Source organism: Helicoverpa armigera, chromosome 5 (genome assembly GCF_030705265.1).
Source record: "Helicoverpa armigera isolate CAAS_96S chromosome 5, ASM3070526v1, whole genome shotgun sequence".
Taxonomy (NCBI): Eukaryota; Metazoa; Arthropoda; class Insecta; order Lepidoptera; family Noctuidae; genus Helicoverpa; species Helicoverpa armigera.
The window spans coordinates 4424352-4452299 of NC_087124.1; the positions used below are offsets into that span (position 1 = coordinate 4424352).

General features: G+C 37.7%; 3 protein-coding genes across 4 annotated transcripts; 2 read left to right on the forward strand and 1 right to left on the reverse strand.

Annotated features, from left to right (window-relative positions):
* Positions 1–7344: 7344 nt before the first annotated feature.
* LOC110369593 (protein HBS1) lies at positions 7345–10158 on the reverse strand. The gene has a single exon (XM_021329032.3). It carries the CDS (start codon positions 10013–10015, stop codon positions 7988–7990), a length of 2028 nt encoding a protein of 675 aa, XP_021184707.2. The 5' UTR covers positions 10016–10158; the 3' UTR covers positions 7345–7987.
* A 429-nt stretch (positions 10159–10587) lies between these two features.
* On the forward strand, positions 10588–22835 carry LOC126054878 (ras-related GTP-binding protein A). The gene is made up of 7 exons (XM_064034581.1): positions 10588–10846; positions 10996–11095; positions 11673–11890; positions 12680–12846; positions 13847–13940; positions 19307–19459; positions 20104–22835. Exons 1-7 carry the CDS (start codon positions 10835–10837, stop codon positions 20281–20283), a joined length of 924 nt encoding a protein of 307 aa, XP_063890651.1. The 5' UTR covers positions 10588–10834; the 3' UTR covers positions 20284–22835.
* Positions 22836–23957: 1122 nt separating this feature from the next.
* Positions 23958–27927, forward strand: LOC110371336 (HIG1 domain family member 1A, mitochondrial). Of its 2 annotated transcripts, none has more exons than XM_021327531.3 (3): positions 23958–24110; positions 25703–25804; positions 26977–27927. In XM_021327531.3, the coding sequence occupies exons 2-3, from the start codon at positions 25711–25713 to the stop codon at positions 27192–27194; spliced, it is 312 nt and encodes a 103-aa protein (XP_021183206.2). In that variant the 5' UTR covers positions 23958–24110; positions 25703–25710; the 3' UTR covers positions 27195–27927. The 2 variants fall into 2 exon arrangements, with proteins under 2 accessions (XP_021183206.2, XP_021183198.2); XM_021327523.3 differs by lacking the exon at positions 23958–24110 and adding an exon at positions 24136–24326.
* Positions 27928–27948: the final 21 nt, after the last annotated feature.

The window sequence follows — 27948 nt, forward strand, 5'->3', positions numbered from 1 at the left end:
TGGTAAATGAAGGCCTTGCAGTAATTGGTTTCAAGTTAGATTGTAATCATTCTCGGAACCAATTACTGTTTTTTGTAGAACAAAGCATCTAATTTGGAAACCAAAACGCGATCGAGGCGTCAGGCCGCTGCCTCGAATTTTGCGGGCAGCGGGGCGGCAGCGGCGGCGGCGCGGGAGCGGCAGGATCTTACGCGTATAATCAAATGGACCGGCCCTCGAATACAGCGGCGCGGGGAGCGGGCAACGAGCGGTGAGCTCTAGTCAAACGGTGACCGCCCGCGCCGCCGCCGCTGCCGCCCCGCTGCCCGCAAAATTCGAGGCAGCGGCCTCAAAGTAACAGTTCTTATTAAAATTTCGATTAACGAAAGGAAACACAAAATAAATATTGAATTATTAATATCTATTGTGCCATAATAACTACCTATGTTAGCACCAGATTTTTATTTATTGACAAAAAGCATGTAGACTCACACTTCGAAAATACGTTTTTTATTCAGAAATTCCTTACCGTATCTTAAACATTAGGTTTTCTTCAAAATATGATGATTTATATGAGGATTTCGTAGTCAAGTTGGAAAACATTACTTATTTCCCATAATAGTAGGTCAAGTTCACAAACCTACATTATTTGTGATAAAAATCAGTTGCAACTTAAACACGGAACCGTAAAGTTCGTCCGCCGTCACGGTGTAACTCAAGGCTATTGAAATGAACATTAGCCTCAAGAGGCGACAACTCCGGCTGGCTAGCAATTAAGACTCGCGCTGATAACAGTTCAACTACTTCTGATCATTTACAGCTCAACCACGAAGTGAAGAAACGTTATGCTTTGACGCTTCATATTTACTTTAAAGTTTAATCATAAAAATTGACGCGTGGAAAGAATCCAAATGATGATGATGTCCTCCTAGCCGATTATCGGCTACGGCGGCTGTTCTCATTTAAGGAGATCAGCCAATTGCGCAGGACATATTATAGTGCACAAGGATTTGCGCAGACACAGGTGCACTCCCTATTCCTTCACTCTCATAACCCGATGGGACGGCAATCCGACACGACCAGAGAGAGATCAGGCGCAGGACCGACATTTACGTGCTCTCCGATGCACGGGTGTATCAATCACCAATTTCCAGGCTCCGGGCTGCTTTGTGAAAGTCTTCTAAAACCCACAAAGCGATTTCGGCCCGACCCGGGAATCGAACCCGAGACCTCGTGCATAAATCATAAATCATCATCTGCATAGCCTTTTCCCAACTGTGGCCCAACTGAATGCAGAGGAGTACCAATATCTTACAAGGAGGTCAGGTCCCTCCTAAAACCAGCTACGTGGGCAACCTGGTATGGTACCCCTGGGCAAGACTGGTTGTCAGACGTTACAAATGCAAAAATATTCAATAGGCAAACGAAACCAAATATAAAAAAATAAAAACAAAAAAAATCAGAGTTCAAACTGTCTAAGAACAGGTAAGTATATGAAAGTAAATAAATGAGAAAACAGCTAGAATGAATGATTGTTAATTTCTAGCGTGTCAAAAGCTAATCGAATTAACGAAAAAGTCTAGTAGCGATATCTAGCAGTTTAGTTTTTGTGTAAATATGGACTACGCACGCTAAGAAACGTGAAAGATGATTACTCATTGTGGCCTACATTATATTTTATACTTAGCTTATTTTGAGGAAACAACATAACATAAAATTCACGCACATCTAGCAATCTGATATCGGTTTTTACACGTGTCTATGTTGGTCTATGATACTGAATATTATTAAGTTTAAAATCTTGATGGTGATCTGCAAAATATTGATGAGCCTCTTTTGTTGACAATCAATGCAAATGATGCACTTTATCTATCTAAGATAAAACAAAGAAAATGTCATAGATTAGATTTACCTTATCTACTGAAGGCTAGATAAGATAGGATTAAATAGTTAATATATGCGTGCATACAAGTATTGCAGGTTTGTTTATCTGATTATTTGCTGATGGACATCTAGTCTATGAGACAAACGAGATTATCATCTGTGAAATACCAAGTCTGAATTAACATGGAGGCTGAATCAGAATATAATCTATCAATAATCCAATTATAGTTTGACATTTTCGTATCTACGCATATAACCTTTTTGATAAAGCTATTCTCGACCGCAAAAACATCGTTCCCAGACTTGCGAAATATAATAAAACACAGCGAAGGTGTTCAAGTATTCCAGTCGTAGAAAAACTATTTTCTCAAGGATAATCCGGAGCACGTCTCGCACCAGATCCGATATATTGATCAGGCTGTATTACGTCATGTTTTTTCATTACGACTTTCAGAAAGAACTAGAATATTCGGAATTTCTTTGCGGAGCACAATTCATGAACGTGGCATGTGAGCTTTTGGGCAATAGATCACAGTATCATGCTATTGAAGTTGAATACGAATTGGTTATCTTTATTAGACGGTAAAGTCGAAGTTCTGAATATTTTTCTTCTTATTGTGAAACTAGAACCCTTCTCGTTCGGAAAATGTAAGCCTAATATGGAACCAGTAGGTACCTACTCTTACCACATTTAATCGATTATATTATTTACTGAAAATTTACTGTAACCAGATCTATTAATAATTCAACCACATATCTTCGAATTTTTAATCTGAAGTAGGTGTACCTATATATTTTAAGACAAAAGGGTCAATTTCATGACCTTTACCGTATAATGTCGGGACATTACATTTGAGCAGTTACCACAACAAACAGTTAGTAGACTTATCAGTGTGCGCCGTACATAAGCGGCTTACTACGAAATGCTAATCAGGCAGGAGTGCCGGACCGAACCGTCCCGGCCTTCCCAGTCCGGTAATTACTACTCGTCCGGTTTGTACAGTTAATTAATCAGTATACGGGCAACTACGGATAATGAAAAGACTGAATAAGATCGTGAATGCGCAGAGTTTGATTAACATTGTTACAGAACTGTTCTAGGTAAGTACAGCTGGTAGGTAATAGGATAGGTATAGGATTACTTTTGTTGAAATTGTAACATTTGGCCCAACTCTACGGCTAGCGTCGTACATAGGTAGATATTTCCGTAATTTGGAGAAAGGTACTCCGTAGAAACTATTCAAGACTAAGGCTATGGCCAGTCTTTATAAGTGAGATGTGTGATGAGAAAAATAAAGCAATTTTGCTTTACTTATGCCTGAAAACTACCCAAAGCTTTACAACAAGCCAATATAATCTCTACAGACGTAAGTTTATTCACATTATTTACTGAAACTACAACAGAATCAATAGACAAATTGATAGGAAAGTCCCGCAGGAGTGCGATGGTCATCTTATCGGCGGACGTGACGTATAACGCATACAATACTGAGCCCGCATGTCGGGCCGGCCAGACGAACTTGTCTGTCATACTGTCTCGGCACGCCGACTCATACTACATTTTATAGCTAAATAGATAGAAGTAGATATTTTAAGCTTGGGCCAGTATTGAGTATGAATATGGTGGAGTTTTTGAATTTTTTTTTAAATAGTTGGTGGTGTTAGCCACTTTTTTTTATTGTTATTTCTAATGTTAACTATCAACTTTAGACGATGGCATTGCTGAATCATTTAAATACGAATTTTAGCAGTTCGAAACGAAAAGCAGCTGCGTGTATACGCATAATATGGTTTGTTTAAGTTTTGGTTTAAAACCTAAAACGATAAATTTTCCTCCTTAATACACCAAAACTTACAAAAAGTAGGCTTCCCAATAAACACAAAAGATAATTAATTATCGTAACTCTAAACTTTAACAAATGTGATCATAAATTGCTATTGAATAATCTTTTGTTCTGAATTCTTTGTTCTATCGCTTGCGTACAGTTCAATGATAGGGTGACTAACCTGAAAACAGAACAAAGAAACTATAAAACTAAGCTATATTCAGATCTAGATCTAGTGCGAACTTTGAAGAGAACTAGTTTATGAGCTTTTCTTTTCACCTATTTCAACACGCACTTTCCTTCTGAATAGAAGATATTTTACTTCAGATATGGGTTATGATAACGCCTCAAAAGCCATGCAAAAATGAACCCTAAACTCAAGTAGCAGAAAGTTCAAAATAAGTACTAATTCAAGAGTCTTCTGGTAGCCAAAATGCCTAGTTGTTTAAACAGATGACGACGTATAGACTACCACACAAGTGCAAGTCTGCTTTGGAGATCCAATGACGAACCTTTGTCACAAGCCTGGTGGATACATGAAGGAGGTATGTATCTATTATTTGATACAGTAACGTGTTTCACGGTGGAAAGGTTCCAATGGAAATAACGTGAGTTGCCCTCAAGCGTATTGTGTTTCAAGAAATGTTTGTACGATAGGCAGTTACTTTGTGCAACAGTTTTGTTTCGAATAATAGGATGTTGACATTAAGGATGGCTAGTGTTAAATATAATATAAGTAAGTATACTTTTAAATGAAACAGGTATAAAAAAATAACGCGATTAACATATTCATCGCATACTTATAGGTAGAGTTAGCAGAGTTATTAATGTTATGTCTACTAAAACATAGCCCATAGATACTCGTGTCTTGAACCTTCAAACATCTTCAACTTTATTGTCTAAATATTAAATAGACGCACGCAGCAGCAGTCGGTAACCATTTTATTATAACAGAATATAAGTAGGTACCTACTTAGATCAACAAACCGGATTCGAACCGACTGAACATTAATAACTTAAATAAGTACTTCGTTTTATACGAAATAGGCGCGTTATACGCAATGAACTACGAACTAAGAACTACGGAACTGTATCCTTGTAACTTAGTTACAGTTACAGTAACATATGCCTTTGTTCCCCACCGGGGTGTAGGACCGACATTGATTTATTCGCGCCCTCCATTATCTAATAGCTTCAAACACCCAACATACGGAACCCGAGACCTTGAATTAAGCCTTCGTCATTCGCGGCCTTAAATTTAATTATAGAACCCCCCAAGACTTCTGTCGACTGTCGGTGCAGCATCTATGCTGTGATAAACGACTGAGAATTTATTAGACACTAAGGTGTGAGACCAGACCTCAATAATACCTACTCTTGAAGATAAGAGCCTACTTTAAATCAATAGTTATTTGATCTGAAGAAACGATGGTGACCTGCGAAATCGAGGTCAAGTATATATCCTAACTGTTTTTTTTTAAATTAGCCTCTTCTCGTCCGTTTTTGCTAATACTTTGACCCGCAGGCGGTTTACATCATCTTCAAGTCAGGATGATAGCCTACGATTAAAACATTCTTGTGGTTGATGTGACTCAGATCAGTCACTTACCTTAAGTAAGTATTAAGTATCTGCAACTTGTGAACTAAGCAAAATAATATTAACCACATAAATTACCGCTTATTGTGGAGCAGAGTAGATAATACTTACTCAATAATTGGTCATGTCACATTGTGTAGGTATCTATAAGATAAAAATGGTACGAAAAAACTAAGTACTCTTACTGATTCAATATGTACCTACATAGATAAGTAAATGGTCAACTTAACACCATTAAAATAGCAATTTTATCTGGGAACAATATTAACCAGATGGTTCAGTGCTAATTGCATGTTCAGTTGTTCAAGTCAAGAGTTAAGCGGTCGTAATAATTCTTGCTCAAAACATTTTAACAGGCGCCTCGCTACCCGCTATGACTTCTGCAATCAAAGTTCCAGTTGCTCCATAATTCCCAACCGTTAAGTTAGTAACAACTTCCAAAACACTTTAAAAGGCTTCAACTTTTAATTAATAGAACTCACGCAATTCACGAAACCATTAAGAATAATGAATTAGCTTCTGTTTGAGGATGAAAACTGCTATTAATCACCCGAGAAGTGTCGGAAAATCGGGAAAAATGTGTTAATGTAAATCGATGAATTGAAAAGCGCCAAAGGCCGTTTGACGCCGTAGTAGAGCGAGTAAACACTGAACTACCGAGTGTTGGGAAATTAGTAGGAAATTAAATTTCACGACTTGTGCCACGGGCGCGACACTTGGCGCCGCTCAGCGAACAAACGTTGACACGCCGCTATGCTGCAGCTGGCATTCCTCACCTACCACACAATATGTAAGTAAATATATTTCAAGATTTCGTGAACGCTTATTTTGGCTGGCTGATTTAGTGACTTTGTTACCTAAATGATAAAAATAATGCCGTCATCATGAGACAAAACAAGTTATCTCTCTTATGAAGACTAACATTTTGAATAGGTCCTTATTTATCTACTTAATTAATAACATTAGGTTTTGTTATTTGTTCCGAGCAGACAAACCTCTCGAGATCTTGTATTACTTGTAATACAGACCTAAGGACTCATACGAAAAGAAATATTTCTTGGGAAGTCTACAGACGTTCAGTCTGTTGATTGCAGCGCACGTAACAGGCTGTCGTCGGCAAACTACTTATCTAAATTAAATCTCTTGGTCCTGGCGGGTAATGTTTCCTTGCCGCACTTCACTTGTTTGTTACACAAGTCTACTAATAATACTCAGCCTCTTTTATGTCATTATAACAAAGAATATTAGTGGCTTCTTATTATGAAAGCAAAGAAAAGACAATCTTGCTAATTTTACTTTTTATACGGGTTTTTGCTTCGGCATGTTTTTTTTCCACGGTGTGAGGAAGCCTTATGGTATTTTGTCGCTATATAATGTACCTAGTCTTCGTACTCCGTAAGACACCTAACTAGGTAGGTACAACTTGGAACATGAAACTCCCGCCGCATTAAACATTTAAATGGGTAAAAATCTATAAATGTATTTTTAATTTGAATGGAGCTAAAAGAACTTTGCAATTATAGTAGGTTCTCTCCACGGACTTAGCTATTACTTAAATTGTATCTTCTGAATGTGCCTGCCTCTGTTAAAAGTTCTTTCTTTGTAAGTTGCACCTAGGATCGGATGAACGAACATACTCCTTTGTCCAGCCTGCCTAACCCTGAGATTTGTTTGAATATAAAGCCCATGATAACAGTCATGACTAAGATTGCGTTACACTATTAAGATTGTATTACAGACAAGTTTATTCTGTAGGCACTAAGTCTACATAATTTACAGCTAACACTTAACATTAACACCTTTGGTACCTACTTATTTCGCTATAGGAGGGGATCAGATTTCCTTAATCCCATCTCCCTACCCACAGAAAAATAGATGTTGTATAGGAATGGCAAACAAAATAATTATAGATTGAAATAATTATCAAACAAAACAATCAATATTTGAGAATTGAGACATTATTTTTTAATATACCTACGATGTTATAACTAACCATCCAATTGAAAATAGTATGTCTTATAAATTTTTGTAAGTCAGGGAAATAATAAAACGTATATCAACTATTACAACAAATTTATTGGCATTATAAATAATATTTTAAAAGTAATAATTAAATATAACCATTTGTTATATAGCACGATACATTATTGTACACTCGTTATGTGCAGTGTGATACTTGTTATGGCAACTATAACATAAACTTGTAAGGATTCTTGACATTTTAATAGACCTTCTACCTAAGTTATCACCAACAAGTTATCGTAATTGGTAATTCGCGATAATCAATGGGTGATCTTATCTAGCAAGCTAAGTTTTGTTTAAACACAAAGAAACAATTCCTTCGACCGCCCATCGATTTGAAAACGCAAATAAACTATGAGTTATACCAATTACTATTGCCTCGCGATCTTATAACTTCCAGTCAATCACGACTTTATAAACTGATAAAAACATTATGCTTCACACCTCTTGCATAATAATAAAACTTTGTTACATAACATGGCGCAAATAAATAGCAATTCACGTTAACGGAGTGAGTATATATTAACTTCATAAGACATGAAAGACTAAAAAATGTACTATAAAAAATTATACTAAAACAATCAAGCCTAGTTAGAACCTTATTACCTAGGGTAATATGAAGGCTACATTTTATGTAAGATGCCATAACGTTTAAACAATGATAAGCTTATCAGATCGATCAGGTGTTGACGATGTCTGTGACGAGGCCGGCAGCTATCGTGGTGCCGGCGACGCGCAGCATCACACGGCCCAGCTCCTTCACGTTCTTGTAGCGCTCCACACAAATCGGCCGACACACCTCTATCTCGACAACAGCCACGCAGTTGTTGCCCAAACAACGAGGCTTCTTCTTTATCAGCTCCCCAGTGCTTTTGTTCAACAAAGCCTTTAACTTCACAATGTTTGCAGACTCAACAAGAGACTGATGGTGAATGAGTACAGGGAAGCCTTTTGTGATAGGAACCTTAACATTAAAAACTACTATTCTAGCTTCAAACCGTGTCGTAACGGGCACTTGTTGGATAGGGTCACTCAGCACATATCCCACAGACACATTCTGCATGTCTACTCCAGATAATGTCACGCTAACTTGGTCTCCAGCAAATGCAACATTGCTTGTCATTTCATTGATACTTATATTTCTCACTTCAGCCATTTCTTTTGTAGGGCATACTAACACCTTATCTCCTTTGTTGATCACACCATTCTCGATGCGCCCAGCTACACAGAAGCCTGATCCAGTGCCTTTGTACACATCATTTATGGATAGCCGTAAAGGTTTTGATACAGGCCTCTCAGGCACATTGAATTTATCAATAACATCAAGTAAGCAAGGTCCATTGTACCATTGCAGCAATTCAGCTTCAGTTGGAGGCTTTACCAAGTTTTCCCCGGTTAATCCTGAGCAAGGCACATAAGTTACATCAGAATCCTTAAAACCAGCCTGTTTTAGAAAAACTTTTAGTTTTTTTGTGATCTCATTAAACCTTTCTTGAGACCAATTTGATGTGTCTAATTTGTTGACAGCTACAGCTAACTGACTCACGCCTAGTGAGCGCACTAGAAGGGCATGCTCTCTTGTCTGACCACCAAAGTCAAATCCTGACTCAAACTCACCTCTTGTGGCATCCACTACAAGTAAAGCCACATCAGCTTGACCTGCACCAGTAATCATATTAGGAATGAAGTCTGCATGACCAGGTGCATCTAATATAATCACCCTTTTTGTCTTTGTTTCAAATTGTGCTTTGCCCACATCCATTGTGATGCCTCTTACTCTCTCCTCTCCAGTCTCATCTAAGACCCACGCGTACATGAAGCTTTGTTTGCCAATTTTCTTGCTCTCTTGTTCATATTTGTGCAGAGTTTTTTGACTAACTTCTCCAAGCTCACAGAGAAGCCGTCCCATCAGTGTAGACTTGCCTGCATCTACATGACCTATCACAACAATGTACAAGTGGTCCTTGTCTGATCCCCGCTCATTTGCATACTGTACATTAGGATCCAGTTTATTTTCCTTTACCTTAGGAGTGACTCTTACATCATCAGCTGGATCAGTCCTTGATAACCTGTCAGTACAAGGAGATTGGTCTCTTGGGGTCTGTGGACGACTACTGGAGCTGCCATCTTGCCCAACTTTAAAACCTTTCACAATTCCAACAGTCTTTGGTTCTAAATTAGTAGCTATAACTTTTGGAGCTACAGTAGATATTACTGGAGCTTTTACTGGATCTATAACAACTACAGGCTTAACAGGTTCTGGTTTAGGAACCTCAGGGTCTCTACTCTTTCTATTTAAAATATCATCAAGGGACTTACTGAAGTCAAAATTGTGCTTTATAACAGTTTGTATGAGAATGTTGTCTGAAACAGTATCACCTATAACATTTCTAAGTTCATCTAAGCATGACATGAGTTTGGCTTCATCCTCTTCATCGAGGTTGAGGCTGCGGAAGTCCATGGACTCACGTCGCTCTAGTGCGGGGTGACTTGTGTCTGCCAGATCCTCCTCCGGCTCTTCTTCGATGTTGTTATGACTTTGCATGAAATGTGTGATGGCCTGCTGGTTACGACTTCTGTCGTATATCCACTGAGATGTGTCGCTCGGCGACATGTAACTTTCATCTTCCACGGAGTGTCCGTAAACATCGTCGTCGTCATAGTCGTCGGAAAAAGTCCTATTTCGAAAGTCGCGGTGACGAGCCATTCTGAATACTGCTGTCAAATACCTGGCTTTTACTTGATTGCGAACATATTGCAAGAAAGTCTTGTAAAATCACACGTTTTCACAAATCTTCACAAGCACTTTTTGACAAAATTCAGGGCAGGGATGACAAACAAAGTGACAGTATCCAGTCAATAGATGACACCTAAAATATAACGTTCTTGTTTAAGCAATTTGCAGATGTAAAAAACCAACTGAAAGATAATCCCTAATCGAAAATTGATGTAATTTCTTTTATTAAAGCAAAAATTAATTTCCAAATTACAAAAGGTATTTAATATTTGTCACAAAATTACCTTCAAATGGAATCGCTTATTTTTAAACTGAAAAGAACGCAGCCATACAAATAATCGTTCAGAAAAAAATACATGCTAGACAATGTTAATTATTTTGGTACAGGTCTATAATGACGATGCGTAATAGTTTTGATGGATTGCTTGGTTATAATATAAACTCAACTCATAAACAAATACTCAATTGTAAATAAAACTTACAGTTTCTATTCAAAGTTTACTAGTTGAGTGTTTTATTTTCGAACTTAAAGAGCTGCTGTCACGAGCAGTCGACCATCGTGTGTCATTGTCATTTTCTCTATCTATTGCAATAGCGTTGTAATGGGAATTACGCCTACCTTTCTTTTCTTATTGAATTTATTTTAGTGTACTTTTAACATAAGAACCATTGTCTAGTGATAATATAGTTATCTTTGATTATAATTGTGTTGTGTATAAATTAATTCGCGTCTTGTAATATTACAAAACATAAAGTTTTAGACCCTTGACCCAGTAAAACTTAGTCAACATGAAGAAAAAGGTGCGTATTTAAAAAGACAACTTTGTTTCTAATCTCTAACTTCATAGTTCAAAACATGGACGTAACCAGAACCGAAGATATAAATGCAAATTTCTATTGCGTTTGACAATGATAACGTTTATTCTAACTGTCTATTATTACGTTGTCAGGTTTTGTTGATGGGCAAGAGTGGCTCAGGGAAGACGAGCATGAGGTCCATTATATTCGCCAACTACATCGCCAGAGACACAAGAAGACTGGGTGCCACAAGTGAGTGACATATACATTTTATACATTGCTATTCACTACTAATTTAAATTGATACCAGCAGAATTGGCCAAGTAATAAAAATGAATATTCAATGAGTTGAAATAGTGACTAGGTCATTAAAGTTTATATGTTGAGTGGAAATATTGGTGAATAACTGATGTTTTATCTGTTTGATGTATTACAATGTCCTTTGACTCATGCATGCTCTGTAGGTACATAATTATATAGTTTCTCTCTACTGGCCATGCATGCAGACAGTACATAGCAACAATACATGATACTGTTATAAATTCACTCACCAAAATTAATAATTTTGAAACATTTGATTTTCAAGTACTTTTACATAATGAATGTTGTTTATAGGATTGTTAGTTAAACTGACTCAGCAGTCTATAAGGTAACACTCACTCAGTAATACAAGTAAGAAAGTAGCTATTTCTTTGTTGCATTTCCAAGGTTAATACCCTGTTACAATAGCTTGGCATAACTAGAAAAATGTCCAGCTATGATTACACTTACATATATACAGTACACCCAATGTAGAATACTGATAAAACTATGTTTATTTCTTTTCCAGTTGATGTAGAACACTCACACGTCCGCTTCCTGGGCAACTTGGTGCTGAACCTATGGGACTGTGGTGGGCAGGAGGCATTCATGGAGAACTACTTCGCCTCACAGAGGGACAATATATTCCGGAATGTTGAAGTGCTCATCTATGTGTTTGATGTGGAGAGCCGGGAGATGGAGAAGGATATGCATTACTATCAGTCCTGCTTGGAAGCTATATTACAGGTAAAATATATGTTTTTTTTCTTTTCTAAGATGTATCAACGTTTCTGTATCAATTTTAGATAGTAGTTGTAAATCTGTTCTTGAAAATCTCCACTAACTATCAACTGCTGATTATGCCTGATTTCATTCATTAACTTTAAGTTATGTCCAGCTTGGTTACAAATTAAAGCGTGTATTATTTGCATAACAAATGAAATTAGCTAGCATATTATGATTCTGTACCTATCCTATCACAGAAGCAATATGTAACTATGTAGATAATATTATTACGTTGTATTGAGTAGTTTTTCTGTTGTTTACTGGTTATTTCATATGATGAGTTTGGATGATAATGATACTACATATTGGGTATCCAATGTTATTATATTTACCTCATTATCAAATGACTATGATATCTGTTTGCACACATGGTCTATTGTTACAACTAACAATGACGTTAGAACTTGATATTTACTAACACAATATGTAATTGTTTTAGTCACAATTAATAAAACAAGAAACCCAATCAGGGTTTCTTCTGTGAATTATGGGATTGCCAAAAATCTAATGATATTATTAAACTAAATATGATGCTTCTAAATCATAACTCTGTTTCTTTGGGAGTTGTAAAGTCTCTTATAAGTCCACTAGCGGAACATCGCTAATCTTCTATTCCTAAAGAATATCATGAACCCGTTTGCAATAAGAAATTCAATTATCCAACAATCTTGTAGGTCTGGTTTTCATCACCCTGTTCAGCTATATAAAGCATAGGGTTCCTTATTAAATTTTTCCTTTATTTTACCGCAGAATTCACCCGAAGCTCGGATATTCTGTCTCGTACACAAAATGGACTTGGTGCCAGAGGAACAGCGCGAGGAGATCTTCAAAGCGAGAGAGGAAGACCTGAAGAGGCTGTCCAAACCTCTCGAGTGCACCTGCTTCAGAACTAGTATATGGGACGAGACTTTATACAAGTGAGTAGATTAGGCTCTAACATACTGAAAAACATGACATTAAATCTGCCTTTACAATGTTTATTCCATAAAGTTAAATAAATAAAAAGTAAGTTTCAACAGTACTATCAAATTAATATTTTGTATGTTTTCAATAATTTAGTTTAAAGTGTTAGCCTAAATCTATTTTTAATTGTGTTCACTATTTATAGTCAGTTCAAATTGATTGAATTCAATAAAAGTACTTTACCCACTAATTGATACGGGGCATGCATCATACAAACCTATTGTGGTTGAATAACTTTATCCTGAAAATTAAATCTGACCCATCAGGAAAAAGATTTATCCTGCTAACTGAAACATTATCAAATCGCAGTTGCTCTTAGCAACTGACTCAAGCCTTGGAAAGTCTATAATAATATACCGCGAACAACAAAGTCGTAACTCCTTATCGGCTATGTATCGGTCTCACATTGCACATACTTACGTTGCTATGCATAACATATTTATTATAGAGGTGACTCTCTTAAGTCGAGAGAAATTACCGGGAGTTACAATAAATTGGTACTTGGTACCCCAGATACTTAGTCTTGTATGGAAGAAGAAGTGTTTAAACAACCAATAGGATTCTTCCGCTCTGGGATACCACTACTATTACTAAAAATATGTTATTAAATTGCTAAGTTTAGAACTCTAGTGGTGCTGGTTGAATATGTGAATGAGGTCTGAACTCCCGAGCTAACAGATTTTTTTACTCAAAAGTTATGCAGAAGTGTTTAATTGCAATCACCAAATCAGTGATGACCATTTTGAGCCACCGTCAGTCAAACTTCGTAGTAGTCTATCGTTCATACCCACTGTAAGGTTCACACACAAAGTTTAAGCCTTTATAAAATAAAGAAGGTCTGGCAGTCGCTGGCTCTCGATCTATAATCCTCACCTAGCAACGCCATTGTGCCCTATGGCTGCTGGCTGTATGATTACTTCACACTAAACTAATGTATGTTTCAATTGTTTGCAGAGCATGGTCGAGCATAGTGTACAAGTTAATACCCAACGTGAAGGCGCTAGAATCCTCACTCAAACAGTTCGCGGAGATCGTAGACGCTGATGAGGTATGGCTACACCATATGTTATTTATTACTTAATTCCACAGCTGTTATTAGCATGAGTGACGTCATCCACACATTAACATGTGATTAACATTCAACGATTAACGTGATGGTTTTAAATATTGAAATTATAAAGATGGTTAAAAATGGTGGGATCTTTTTTATGCAATCACCTGCATAATTAAGTAGCATTAAAAAAAGGAAAGTACTGACTTAAAGCATACCGTGTATTTATTATTTAGCAATTAATAAAGGTGTATTTTTACCCGCTTCTCAAAGGAACTGCTACTCTTAGTTCCCTCATCCGGATAAAAATATCCAATGTCCTGTCTCAATCTCTAGAATCTAGATAATCGGTGTACAAAATTTCATTTAAATCGGTTATATAGTTTCGTCGGAATCGGTTATATAGTTACCAACCGTGCACTGGACCAGCATGGTGGGACACGGTCCAAACCCCCATGAGTAACACACCCACAGTTCGGCCCCAAGTGCCCGGCGGCCCCAGTGGCCGGGCTGCCTCTGACGGAAGCCAGCCCGGCGCTGGGACCCGGGGCGTATACAATCTCCGGGCGAGATCGACACCCCGTCAAACAACCACGGCTAACGTTTTACTGGATACCGATAAGCTTGACGTCTTAACCTATAATGTCCGAACACTACTAAAAGACGAGCGCTTAATAGAACTGGAAAACTCTCTTAAAAACATCCGTTGGGACATTTTAGGGCTTTCAGAAGTGAGAAGAGAGGGAGAAATAACCGAAGAGAGGGATGATAGTATATTTTTTCACATTGGCACTGGGGGCGGTCTCCATGGAGTAGGTTTTTTGGTTGCCAAAAAGTGGAAAAATAACATCTTAGAATTCAGGGGCTATTCAGAGAGGATTGCAGTTCTTAAATTCAGGTTAACACAAACCAAAACTTTAACACTAGTCCAGACGTATGCACCAACATCTGCCTACTCTGACGACGACGTTGAAGACTATTACGACCTGCTTAACAAGGCTTGCGATGACAACAGGGGCACGTTTAATATTGTCCTAGGCGACTTCAATGCCAAGATCGGTTTTCGACAAGAACAGGATAACGACCAAATAATCGGCCCACATGGCTTAGGAACTCGCAATGAGAGGGGCAATCGTCTTCTTCAGTTCGCCTTCGGCCAAATGTTAAGCATCAGCAACACCTTCTTTACAAAAAAGCCACAGCGTCGATGGACATGGATGTCTCCAGACGGTAGAACAAAAAACGAAATTGATTTTATATTATCTTCCTGCAAGCACCCAATAAAAGATGTTGGGATTATAAATAAAATAAAATTTTCTTCCGACCACCGACCTCTTCGAGCAAGACTAATATTTGACTTTAAAATTCATAGACAACAACTATTTTGCAAGCAAATAAAATCTTTAAGTAAACAAATCCTACTTGGCAACTGGGAAAACTTTGAATTAGATCTTAAAAATAGTTTCGATATACTGGACAATAGAACACATGACCCACAAGCACAATATGATACCATTAAAGAATGCATAAAAACAGCAACAAACAAAATAAAAACAAATAGGCAAAAAACAAATAAATTGAGTAAGGACACAATATCATTGATTAATAAAAGGACAGACACAGTTTGGCAAACAGATGAATACAGGAATTTGGACAAGCAAGTAAAAAGAAATATCCGCAAAGATATAAGAAATTATAGCACAAAATTAATCAAAACTGCTTTAGAGCGAGGTGGATCACTTAGATCGGCAAAAAATGGCATTTCTGGGAACAAAACATGGCTGACATGTCTGCGCGACAAAGATGGTGTTAAACAACATAGCAGAGATAAAATAACCCAAATATGTACTGAATTTTACAAAACTTTATATACAGATTCTTCACGACCCTCAGACCCTATTGAATACCTCTGCCCTGACACTATCCCACCCATCACTAGTGGCGAAATCGATATAGCTTTAAAAAGCCTCAAATATAGCAAAAGTCCTGGAGACGACGGTATCAGCACCGAGATACTGAAACTATTCAAAAGCACTTTAACACCCCACATCACAAAATTTTTCAACTCTATTTTGTATTCCGGTCAGATACCAAAACAATTTGCCCACTCCAATATCATTCTCCTTCACAAAAAAGGCGACAAATCCGAAATTAATAACTATAGACCTATAAGCCTAATCTCCCATCTATATAAATTGTTCATTAAAGTTATACATAACCGCATAAGAGGCCAACTAAACAAGCATCAACCAGTTGAACAGGCTGGATTTCGCCCTTCCTTCTCCACGACCGACCATCTCTTTACACTAAACCAGATAATAGAAAAATATAATGAGTACCACAAACCGTTGTACCTGGCTTTCGTGGATTATTCCAAGGCTTTTGACAGTCTCAAACACACGGCGATTTTTACATCCTTACGCGCACAAGAAATAAATGAGACATATATAAAGCTTCTGGAAGAAGTCTACAGGGCCAGCACTGCATCGATTAAAGTACTTTCCTCTGGTCCATCATTTTTAATAGAGAAGGGCGTAAAACAGGGTGATCCGCTCTCCCCTAATCTATTCACCAGTACACTAGAAGAAGTCTTCAGGAAGCTCACCGTGCCCTGGACATCTAAAGGCATCGTCATCGGTAACAAAAGGCTGACAAATTTGCGGTTTGCTGACGATATCGTTCTTTTTGCGTCTACATCAGCAGAGCTCCAAGAAATGCTCCAAGACCTGAGCAGGGCAAGCCGAGAGGTTGGACTTCAAATGAACATGAGCAAGACACATACGATGACCAACAGCACGAAAGGTAATGTTGAGGTAGATGGGCAAGCTCTACACTATGTCGACGAATACATCTACTTGGGCCAGTTAGTTTCCTTCGATAACAGGCAAGAGAAAGAAATCGATCGCCGCATCGAGAACGCCTGGAAGAGCTACTGGTCCATGAAGCACTACATGAAAGGGGACCTACCCCTTTCACTCAAACGAAAGTTAGTCGACATGTGTATCTTGCCCGTCCTAACCTATGGTGCGCAAACCTGGTCCCTAGGGCTTTCAATACCGGTATTACGGGATCCCGTAATACCGTGATCACGGATATATTTTGGTCTTTTTTCAATACCGGTATTGAGGAGCCAATACCGTGATTACGGTATTACAATCTTTTTTATAATTTTAATTATTTTGGTTTGAGGAAGTTGTATTCAATAAGATAGATAACTACGGACTCGTAAGATGTACTCGTAATATTATTCTCACACTTCACACTTGTGTATTAAGCGCCAACTTTTATCTCCAGCATACCTCCACCTTTCTTAAACAACTTATTTCTTAATCGATCGAGCGAGCCAAACGACGTTATTGTTTTGTTAGTCAGTAGTAAAGAGACATCTCATCACTAGGATGTATCGCCAATCTACTTGGCAAAACTGCAGGGACTCCAGAACAGAGTAGATTTCAACCGAGTCAAAGGCCTTTTCATAGTCCACAAATGCTAGACACAGTTGAAGTTGAAGAACAGGACGACAACAGTCCTACTCCACGTCTCTGGAGTTCTCCCTTCAAACAGGACATCGTTAAAAAGCTTCTGGAGCTCCCCCAGTATGGGCTTACCTCCTGCTTTTAGTAGCTCTGTTGTAATGCCATCCTCGCCAGGTGCTTTTCCATTTTTGAGCTGTCTCAGAGCGATCTCGATTTCGCTGACTTCTGGCAGGCGGTGAAATGGCGTGTTAATGTGGCTCTAGAATCCTCATTTCCGAGAACAGGTCGAGATGCATGCGATGCGTATAACCGGCCATAGAAGATTTCCACTTCCGAAAGGACTGCCGGCACCAAAGAAATGACTTCTCCACATGTTGTGGTCAGCTTCGTCAAGTGGCTTCTTCCAAGAGATTTTACGAACACCTTTGACCCCCGATTCAGCTCAATTGCTCTTTCAATGTCTAGAGTATTGGAGCACGGAGGTCGCGTCGTACGTGCTTGTTGATCTCTTGGTTTAGAGCCCGCTTAGCTGACGAAGTGACAGGCGGGTTTTCACGTCGTTTCATCATAAGCCCTAATGTCTCTTCCGAAAGCTTTGATTTCTTGCCCTTACGCTGCATGTTACAGAATCTCGAACCTTCCTCCCTGAGGATCCGAACCACATATTCGTGGTTCTGGTTAACGTCTGTTGTGGTTTCCACGGCGGCAAATAGGTTCTCCAAATTTGACTGGAACGTTTCAGATCCTGAAATGGTTTGGAGCAGTGTTGGTCGGAGCTTGGCCTTCATCAGACGGAAACGTTCGGCCTTGAAGTTACCGTCTTGTCAGAGAGCCTCGGACTAGTCGGTGATCGCTACCGGTATTAAACCTATTGATCACGGAGACGTTTCTATGTGCTTCTTGTTCGTCATGATGTAGTCAATCTCATTTTTAGTCATAGTGTCGGATTCATAGCGTGATTGGACGCTTTTTGAAACTAAAGGTTTTAATCGATCTAAAATTAAACTCCGATTTCGAATTAGACGAATTCGATTTGACAATATTAAAAAATATTTACAACAGCCTTTCTGTAGTAAAAGTAACTGTATTAGTGTAAACGGGATGCCAATTTACTAAAAGCGGATATTGCGCTAAAATGTATGTTGACGAAGTTAGGTGGTCAAGCTACTATCTTATACTTAAGCCTAAATCTTGCAAAAGCACTTCGAAGACGCATAAAGGAGCGACGACTTTTAATATCTGGAGTATTGCAATATTTACATGACCGACAATACCGTGATCACGTGATCACGGTATTGAAATTTTTAATACCGGTATTGATACCGGAATTGAAAAAATCCGGTATTTGAAAGCCCTACTGGTCCCTCACCGAGTGTCAGAAGTCCAGGCTCAAGGTTTGCCAAAGAGCGATGGAACGTAGCCTTTTAGGTATTAGACGAACTGATCGTGTACGAAATACCGACATACGTTCCAAAACGGGAGTCGCTGATGTGGGCCGAAAGTCGGCAATATTAAAGTGGAACTGGGCCGGACACGTCAGCCGAATGCATCCGGAAAGATGGGCCACTATCGTCGCTCAGTGGACACCTCAGGATGGACACCGCAGGCGGGGTAGGCCCCGGAAGAGATGGCGTGACGACCTTGACGCCTATTGTCGAGACTGGTGGGCTCGGTCGAAAGATCGAGAAGTGTGGAAGCAAGATGGGGAGGCCTTTGCCCAGCAGTGGGACAGTATGGGCTAAAAATAATAATAAAATATAGTTTCGGCGCGAAAGTGCGACAGAACACTGCGAGAGTTACTTTCGCTAAGAAGCCAATGTCTAAGTTTCTATTGCCTAGCACACATAATTCCAATTTACGAGAATTCTCATTTGAATCTTTCTCTAGGTGCTTCTGTTCGAGCGAGCGACGTTCCTGGTGGTGTCGCACTGCCAGCAGCGGCCGCACCGCGACGCGCACCGCTTCGAGAAGGTCTCCAACATCGTCAAGCAGTTCAAGCTCTCCTGCTCCAAGCTCGCCGCGCAGTTCCAGAGCATGGAGGTAACACACACACTAATAACTACATACTTGTGGATAGCGTTGTGGGTTACATTATGACCTCAACAAGTCATTGTTATATTATTTGTAAGTTTATACAATGTAACTGTTTGCTGTTCCTTAAAAGAAAAAAAAGAAAAAAAATATTATTATTAATAATTAGTCTTTTTTGCACACTAAACAATTTATACTCAAAAAACAAAGTCAGTTTATGTACAATAGCGAGCTAAACCCAGAATTGGGTTCTCTTACATTTACTTGCCTAAATGATTCTGCTATTTATAATTTCTTTACGTTAGAGTGGAGTTCCTGTAGTCCCCATCATTAACTGTCTATCTGAATTGTGCTACGTTGGCAACAAAACGTTATTAAATACGAAAAATAAATTGTTTTATTGATTCTGAGAATTAGTAAGAGAATATGGAATGATGAGGGCTTAAATTATCCCAGCTCTACTTTATATGTGACTGTCGTAACTGTTATATCTGCTTTGAAACATAATCATATTTATACAGTCAAAAAAATATTTGGAAACAATCATTTAGTGCTCACCCCCACAGAATACATTTTGGATACTCACAAAGTCGTCTATAGTACATATTTGAAACTTTAACATTTTTTGACATTTACTCCTTAATTTTTTCCAGGTCCGCAACAGCGTATTCGCGGCATTCATAGACGGTTTCACAAGCAACACATACGTCATGGTAGAAATGTCAGACCCGAAGATCCCGTCAGAAGCCACGCTGATCAACATCAGAAACGCGCGCAAACACTTCGAAAAGCTAGAGAAAGTCTCCTCAAGTGCCCCGAGTTCATACCAATGAGGAACGACGGAGTTACAGAACTGTGTAGTTAATTATATCGAATGAGTGATGTGCGAAGCACGGTGTCTTGCCAAAGCAAGGTGTAGTCCGTTTGTAATGGCGCGAGTTTGTGGGAATTTTGTTGAACAGATACGTAAAAGTATCCAGAAGACACGCTAAGTGTTTTAACCGACTTCCCTAAAAGGATGTTTTAAATTCGTCGGAATCTTTTATATTTGCTGCGTATCGATCGATCAATCGATCGGACCGATCGATTATTTCAATAGCCTTTTGAAAAAAAATTATGGTAACTAGCGTTACGTAATTAGGATGCAGAATTGGTTGGATATCGGTTAAATTATAGTATGTATGTTATATGTGAAATGCCTCGACTTTTTAATTTTATATTTTAGGACATGCAAATAGACAAGAGTATGAAACTACACAATGTCTTGAATACTATCTAAAACATATGTGAGTTTTATATATGTATATTTAAGGCGTATTTTTTTTCTATTAGTAAATTCATGCAATTATAAATGCTTTTAAAGCATATACACACCAGAATATCTGCAACATATGATATAGGTATTTGATAATATAATAACAATGCATAATATTGGCTTATAACAGCGTAATTTTTCTGTTATTGTGGTTGTATTCAGAAATGTTCAGAATGTAGTAGGGTCAAACGGGCAGGTAGGATTGTAGTGGCCTTATGTAACTCGCGTCATAACAAATGGACGGAGACAATACTTAGCTAATACATTCGTTGGCTTTAATATATTTATGCCACTGGTGTCCGAATACTCAAAACTTCATAACCCCCCAATGTCCTACACACACAAACACAGCCAAGTTTTCTGACGAAGTTTATGAAGAATTTAGATAAGAAATGTGTATCACTACAAAATTCTATTCGCAGGGTTAAATAGTGTGTATTCGGCCACAACAGTGGTTTTTTATGTATAACTAAGTATTTAATATACAATTTATGTAACGTTTTAATATTTTACCATCGGTCTAAATATGTTTTAGTTCAAAATTGTTCTTAGTTTAAGTTGTAAGTCGTTCTCGTTCATTGTCTATCAAACGCATACAATTGGTTTAAAATAACTGGAATTTTCTGAAGTTCGGTGACCTTTGCTGGTTATTTTATTTTTCAGGGAAAACAGAACTTTAGAAAGATCTACTTATTGTAAACGTGATTTACCTATTTATGATTATGATTCTAATAATATCCGTAATAGTGAACAATTGGTAGTTTCAGATAAGTTGATTCAAATCAATGAGTAACAAAAACATCACTTGTCGCAGTCGGGTAAAAACTAATATCAGTTTGGATCCAAGGTCCACTTTAGTAAATGCTGAATAAATCTTAGCACAGCAAACACTAGTCTCTTATGACGTGTTTCACTATGTTTTTCGTGAAGAACTGTGATACTGTTACTAATATTGTAGCAACACATCATTTTTCTAACGAACTGCTCTCATCTCGAGACATTTAAATTATCAACATCTTGGCTTACGAAAGTGTAAACTGATATGCGGTAATAAAGCGTCAATGTTCGTAATGTGACATTCTAGGGGCGAGTTGCACTATACAACTATAACGATAACCGAACCATTCTCAGTTGTCAAATCGATGATTTGGCCAATGGGCGGCGAGTACACGACTGGTTATGGTTTGGTTATCGTTATAGTTAAATGGTGCACCTAGGGTAAAAAATTTCGTCTTCCGACCACTTTGCAAAATTTTACTTGGCGGTTGTTTTCATTCATACAAATAGTTTTTGTTTTTATTTCAATGATTAAAATGTCGTATTTTTTGTTGTTGATTAAAAGACATTGCAAAACAAACCGGCGAGAAGTCGCAATATCTATTTGAAATAAGTGTGTTATATTAAAACTGAAGCTGCTTTATCATTTATTTCGTAAGAGTAGGTTATGTTACTGTGATTGTGTAAAGGTTACAATTTCAGTATATGAACGGTTTATACGATCTCATTTCATAGTTTGCAAAAGTTTTAAGGTACGTTTTGAGTTCTTGCTACGGACTGCAACTACCAACCGCACGTACCGCGATTGCATAAAGTAGTGCGGCTGTGGCCGACTTCATGCAGTCGGCAGCAAGGATTCAAAACGCACCTTTACGTATTTCGTTTCACAAAGAATAATTTAAGTAATTTTGACTCTCATACGCTTAGCTTAGTTACTCAAATACTCAATAAGGTCCCGTTAAAATAAATGCTATATTTTATTGAGCGTTTTGACGATAATTTACCACGCTTTAAATTTTAGCTAATATTTTAACGGGAACACAAAGTTACCTTTTCATATACTGAAATTGTACCTATTAAATAGAATTATTTTATCTGTTATTATATTACGTTAAGACCGTTTATCTGAACAGTTTATTTTGTTTGAAAGTCTATTAGTATTTATTGAAATACGGTCAGCATATAAGACTAAGTCTTATTATCCAATATTTTTATGTTGCACAATGTATAGTCAGCAACAATGGTTGCTGATGTTTTTTAAACCACAAGCCTATTAAAAGAATTTTATATTTATTTACTGAGTTTTAAATTCCATATTGATTATAAAACAACTAAGCCTTCTTTCACATTTTCAGGCAATTTGGAATTCTAGATTCTGTCTATTAAACTTTCTAATCTAAGCTGTGAGGGAGACTCTAGAGGCGGTCACCGGTAATCTTTGAGATATTCCTCCGCCACCTAGGTGAAACCGCAAAAAACAACTAGTATCATTACAGTTCAAGTGTATTTAACCTTGGCGCAGTTGAGACATCGCGTGCACAGCAATAGCCGAAACTGGCCAATCTCATATTAATTTAGCCTTTCCTGTCTTTATTGTTGTGCACTCACTTCAATGCATGAGTGGGTGTGTAGATTGCCGAAACATAAATTGATTAACGAAAGTGACTAAAAATAGACAGTGATATTCAGTGATATTGAGCAGACAGTTGGATACAAGACTGGGGGCCTCACGGCAATTAAAAAAATCCTTGATATAAGTTATAAATTCAGCTGTGTCGTCTAAACAATATTTCTCATCTATTTCATTATTTCAACTCCACACATGAGTAGCTTTGATGATTGAAATATTTTTATATTTTGACGACTCTTTTTTACGTTTTTCACAGGTAATAAATCCTGACCATTAAAAGTATATTCCTCAGCATCAGACAGCCACGAACTTGAATTCCTCTCGACGCCAAGGTCTTGGTCGGCTCGAGTGCGACCTTCATCGTCTGAATAATTCCATGAACAGGTTAAATCTGTTACAACAACACATGTTCGCTGTTTATCTGTGTGTATCGGAACATTATCTGATTTCGTCTGATTGCCCGAAACGTGAAGAGGAAGTTGATTTTAGTGTAGGTACTTGTATCTATTTTAGTTTTGGGTACCTGCTTAGGTAAACTAAGAAAATCTACTACCTGGTTCACTTGTTTCCGAGATTATTCTCAACATACAAGCCTACAAGTTTCCATATTTGACTTGAAAAGGAAAGTTATGGCTTGAGAGTAATTATTTTATTTGTTCCTCAGCTGAAATTTGAAAAATCGTCTAATAAGAACATCACATATATAAGAAGGAAGAACATGGTTCAAGATCGTGTCCACTCCAAGATTAAAATTAAGTCGTAAATTAGGAATGACGTAAAATTGCCGAGATGTTACAATTACAACAGTAGCGCCGAGTGCACACATGAAGCACACGTCTTGCCGCTGCGCACGGTATCTGCAAAAGCGAACGTTGTTCATAAACTCAGACAGTCAGACACACTTCAGTGAGACTCCAGCCTTACCGCAGTTAATCAAGGTACGTGATAGAAAGTGCATTTCATAGTAACGGTACTTAAGTACTCGTTTGTACTGTCCATTGTTTCGTTATCCTGCACTCTGTGATTCCCCAGTGGCATATTTGTATGATATCATCGCTCGAGGCTCATTCAGTCTCCAGTGTTCGTCGGTCTGTGGCCACGCGTAGCTGTCGTGTGATTGTGTTATATTTTGTGTGTCCTTGATTTGAAACAAGGTTAGTTATCGTTTGTGTTATTACGTGAATTGTGACGCAAATTTTTAATTTTTGTAGTATTAATACGAATATAAGTTAACAATTTTTTTGAGGAAAGACTGTTCAAATAAATTTGACCGTTGCTACAAGTGTTGAGTAAATTAAATAAGTATTTATCGAGAAAAACGCACTGCAATAACGATAACAATATCCTTTTAGCTCTAATGATTAAAAAAATTAATTAGAACGTAGTGGGATTATCAATGTCTCTCCCGTCTTAAAATCCAAAGTTAAAACCTTTTTTGAATCCCTTACTACTAATACCGCCTTTATCTTATGTGGAAACTCCTTATTACTTATTAGAAGTATTCAGAGCAAATCTGCAGATGTCTTAGGTGACCATGAAACTATGGCTGTTAGATATTACAGTATGTTGTGTTAGCTCAACGTCAACGCCTTACATTTTAAAAATAGATGATGGATTCCTCGTCGATCATTTCATAACATTAAATAACTCAGAATTATAATATCATTACCGACTGCAATTTATTTATTTAGGTACCTGACTAGGTAATTAGAAAGTTAAAATTACAAAGTCAATTTTTTATGTTGTGATTACTTAATTACCAACAATTTTCTCATAAGTTCATATGTTCCTACATTCTGGTAGATATATGAAATTATTACCTCATAGCTAATGGTACATAGATTACCTACCTACCTACTTATAAAATGGCCAAGGAGGATAACCGAGTTCATACATTGGCAATGACTTATCGCAAAATTGATTTACTTCGTACTATCTGATAACGCTACTACTATCTCTAGGTACTTGGTTACTAGACAATGATATAATCGAATTTATCACCTGTATCCGAGATAGAAGAGTTTACTTGAGGATGCAAGAAATTGGCTAGCTTAGTGTTTTACCCTAAACTTTAATGTCAGAAACGAGGATTTAACTGCACTTTAGCCTGATGATTTAACAGCAAATCATCAGGCTAGGATGGTTGCTTTAAAATAAATAACAGGCAGTTATGCGTGTTATTGCCTGCTTTAAATAGGAATAATGTGTAACTTTTATATCCAGATACGTTCGTTCCGCCAAAACCCAGACAACTCTGTCTGGCCGAGTTGAGGAACCAATTCAAAATGATGCCTAGCCATTACTAGATGATGCGACCTTTAGACTCGTTTATTGAACAAACAAGGCAGTTAAATATTTATTTATAAAAACTCATAGATTGTTTATATAATATACGATAACTGAAACGAAAAAATTACCCGCTTATGTACCTAGTCAAACGATAACTGAAATAAAAAAAAATACACGCTAGAGTGCAAAATGACGTCAATTTGATGACGAAAGTATAACATGTTCGTTTTCCTTATTACAGTTGCCGACATGTCGCAAGAAAAACCCGTTTTCGATTACCATGATGAGAGCCAGAGCGAGAAACTTATGCGCAAGACGAAGGAATCTCCTTTTATGGTCTTAGGTAAGTAAATACATATATTGACATACAGTGACATAGGTACATTACTTACCTACTTTGTGCAACATAGCTCGAAAGTGTCTTTACCGTGTCGAAAGTCTTATGTTGAAAACGTACCCAATTGATTTATGTTACCTATTGTAATAGATTACATTTACCAAGTACCTGTATATGCTGTAGCATATAATAAAGATGATATACAAAAAGACAAGTGGTGGATCATAAATATCTTAACGATCATATAAATTGTTATCGTCTGTGAAATGGTTTCACGCTAACGCGAACCTAGTGGCCCCAGTCACATCTCGCCTCACATCATCAGCATCAGCCTTTTTATTGTCCCACTGCACAATCACACAGGCACAAGCCTCCTCTCACACAGACAGATGAAATGAGCGGTAATTACCACGCTTGCTCATAGCGGGTTCAGGGTTGGTAATTTCAGACATTAGTCCAAGTTTCCTCGAGATGTTTTCCATCACCATTTATCAGTCATTTGTGTCCAAGATCAATACTTCGAAAGTACTTACATACAACTTAGAAAAGTTGCATTGGTAGGTACTTTCCTGGCCTGAAATCGAACACACTCATACTTGAGAAGTTTTTTCTTTACCCATTGGGCCATCACAACTTTCATAACCGCCTAACGGCTAAATATTATATAGGTATTATATAAGAATAAGAATAACCTATAGTAGGTAGATACCCACTGTGAAAATACCGTGATGTCACCGACAATCGTGTTAATGAAATGGAACAATAGTCGCACCCAGTTGCCACAATCAAAACATTGTATACAGCACCTCATTCAATTGTACAAATGAGTGCTCCATCTTTCTAATGGACTTCTACCAATAGGTACCTACATAGGGCTAAGATTATGGGCCATTCAATAATTGAGTTCCGTGTAGGTACAGGTATTTAAGTCCTTAATAAAATCCCAAATGTATTTAAATTCAACCGATAGGTTTGTAGACGCACTAGGATGGCACAACAGTGATTGCTGCACTAATTTGGCTATTATCATTACCTTGCTTATTTCTTTCTCGCCACAATGTAGGTTTGCAAAGAATATAATTACCTACATACAGGAAAAATCTTGAAGTCATACCTGCTACGATGTATTTATAATGTAATACTTCGTGCTAATAAACGCTTGGTTACCTCTCTTCCAGCTATCGCCGGTTGTGCGGGCGCAGTCGGCTACGGCGGCTGGGCATACAAGAACCGCGGCGCCATGAGCACCAGCGTGTTCCTCATGCAGTTCCGTGTGATCGCGCAGGGCACCGCCGTCGGAGCACTATGCGCCGGCATGGTCTACACTCTATACAACAACCACTTCAACAAACCTAAGGAAAATCTCGCCATCCTACCCAAATCTAACGAGCATTAACTTGGCGCTGTCGAATAATTAGGCTCTAAGAACGAGTAGAGAATATTTGAAGTTTTTATTGAAACTGCTCGACTGGGATATCGCTGCTTCTAATTCTTCGATGTTCCTACAATAACTATCTAGGTACTATTTCATTTGGAACTCCATATTCAGTTCCTACATGGAACTACGTACCTATGAGTGAAAAAATGTTAAGAAGCCCGTTTAATACTTTGTAATCGAAAGTGCAATTGTACTATTGTTTCTCACAGTATAAAACAATGTCAACGGATTCCGTATCTACCTTACTTATGCATTTTAAATTTTTATTTTAAAATTTTAAACTATTGTTGAATCTAAGTTATCTTTTATAGTACTATAATCATGTAATGTCGAAAATGTCAATTATTTGCGGCACAATACAATATTGTTATCTCTCAGAGATATCCAACATATAAATTTTTCATTATCTTTGCTGCTGGTAGATTAATAGTCGAAGGTCGCTGATACGTGGTAAAAATTCTTATAAAGATAATATTGCTCACGTCATACAACTAATTATTGAGCTAGATAATTTGCTTGTTATATTCGATTCAAAAACTGTGGGCAAAAGCAACATTTTGTCTCTGTAGCTCTTGTTATAAATTATTTTATTAATGTTGTAGGTGTAATGTGTTGTTAAGTGAATGGCTGTGTTAATTTATGCGTTTTGAGTAATAAAATGAATATACCTAAATGTATGCTATATTGAAAAGTTGGCTTTATTATATTGTTT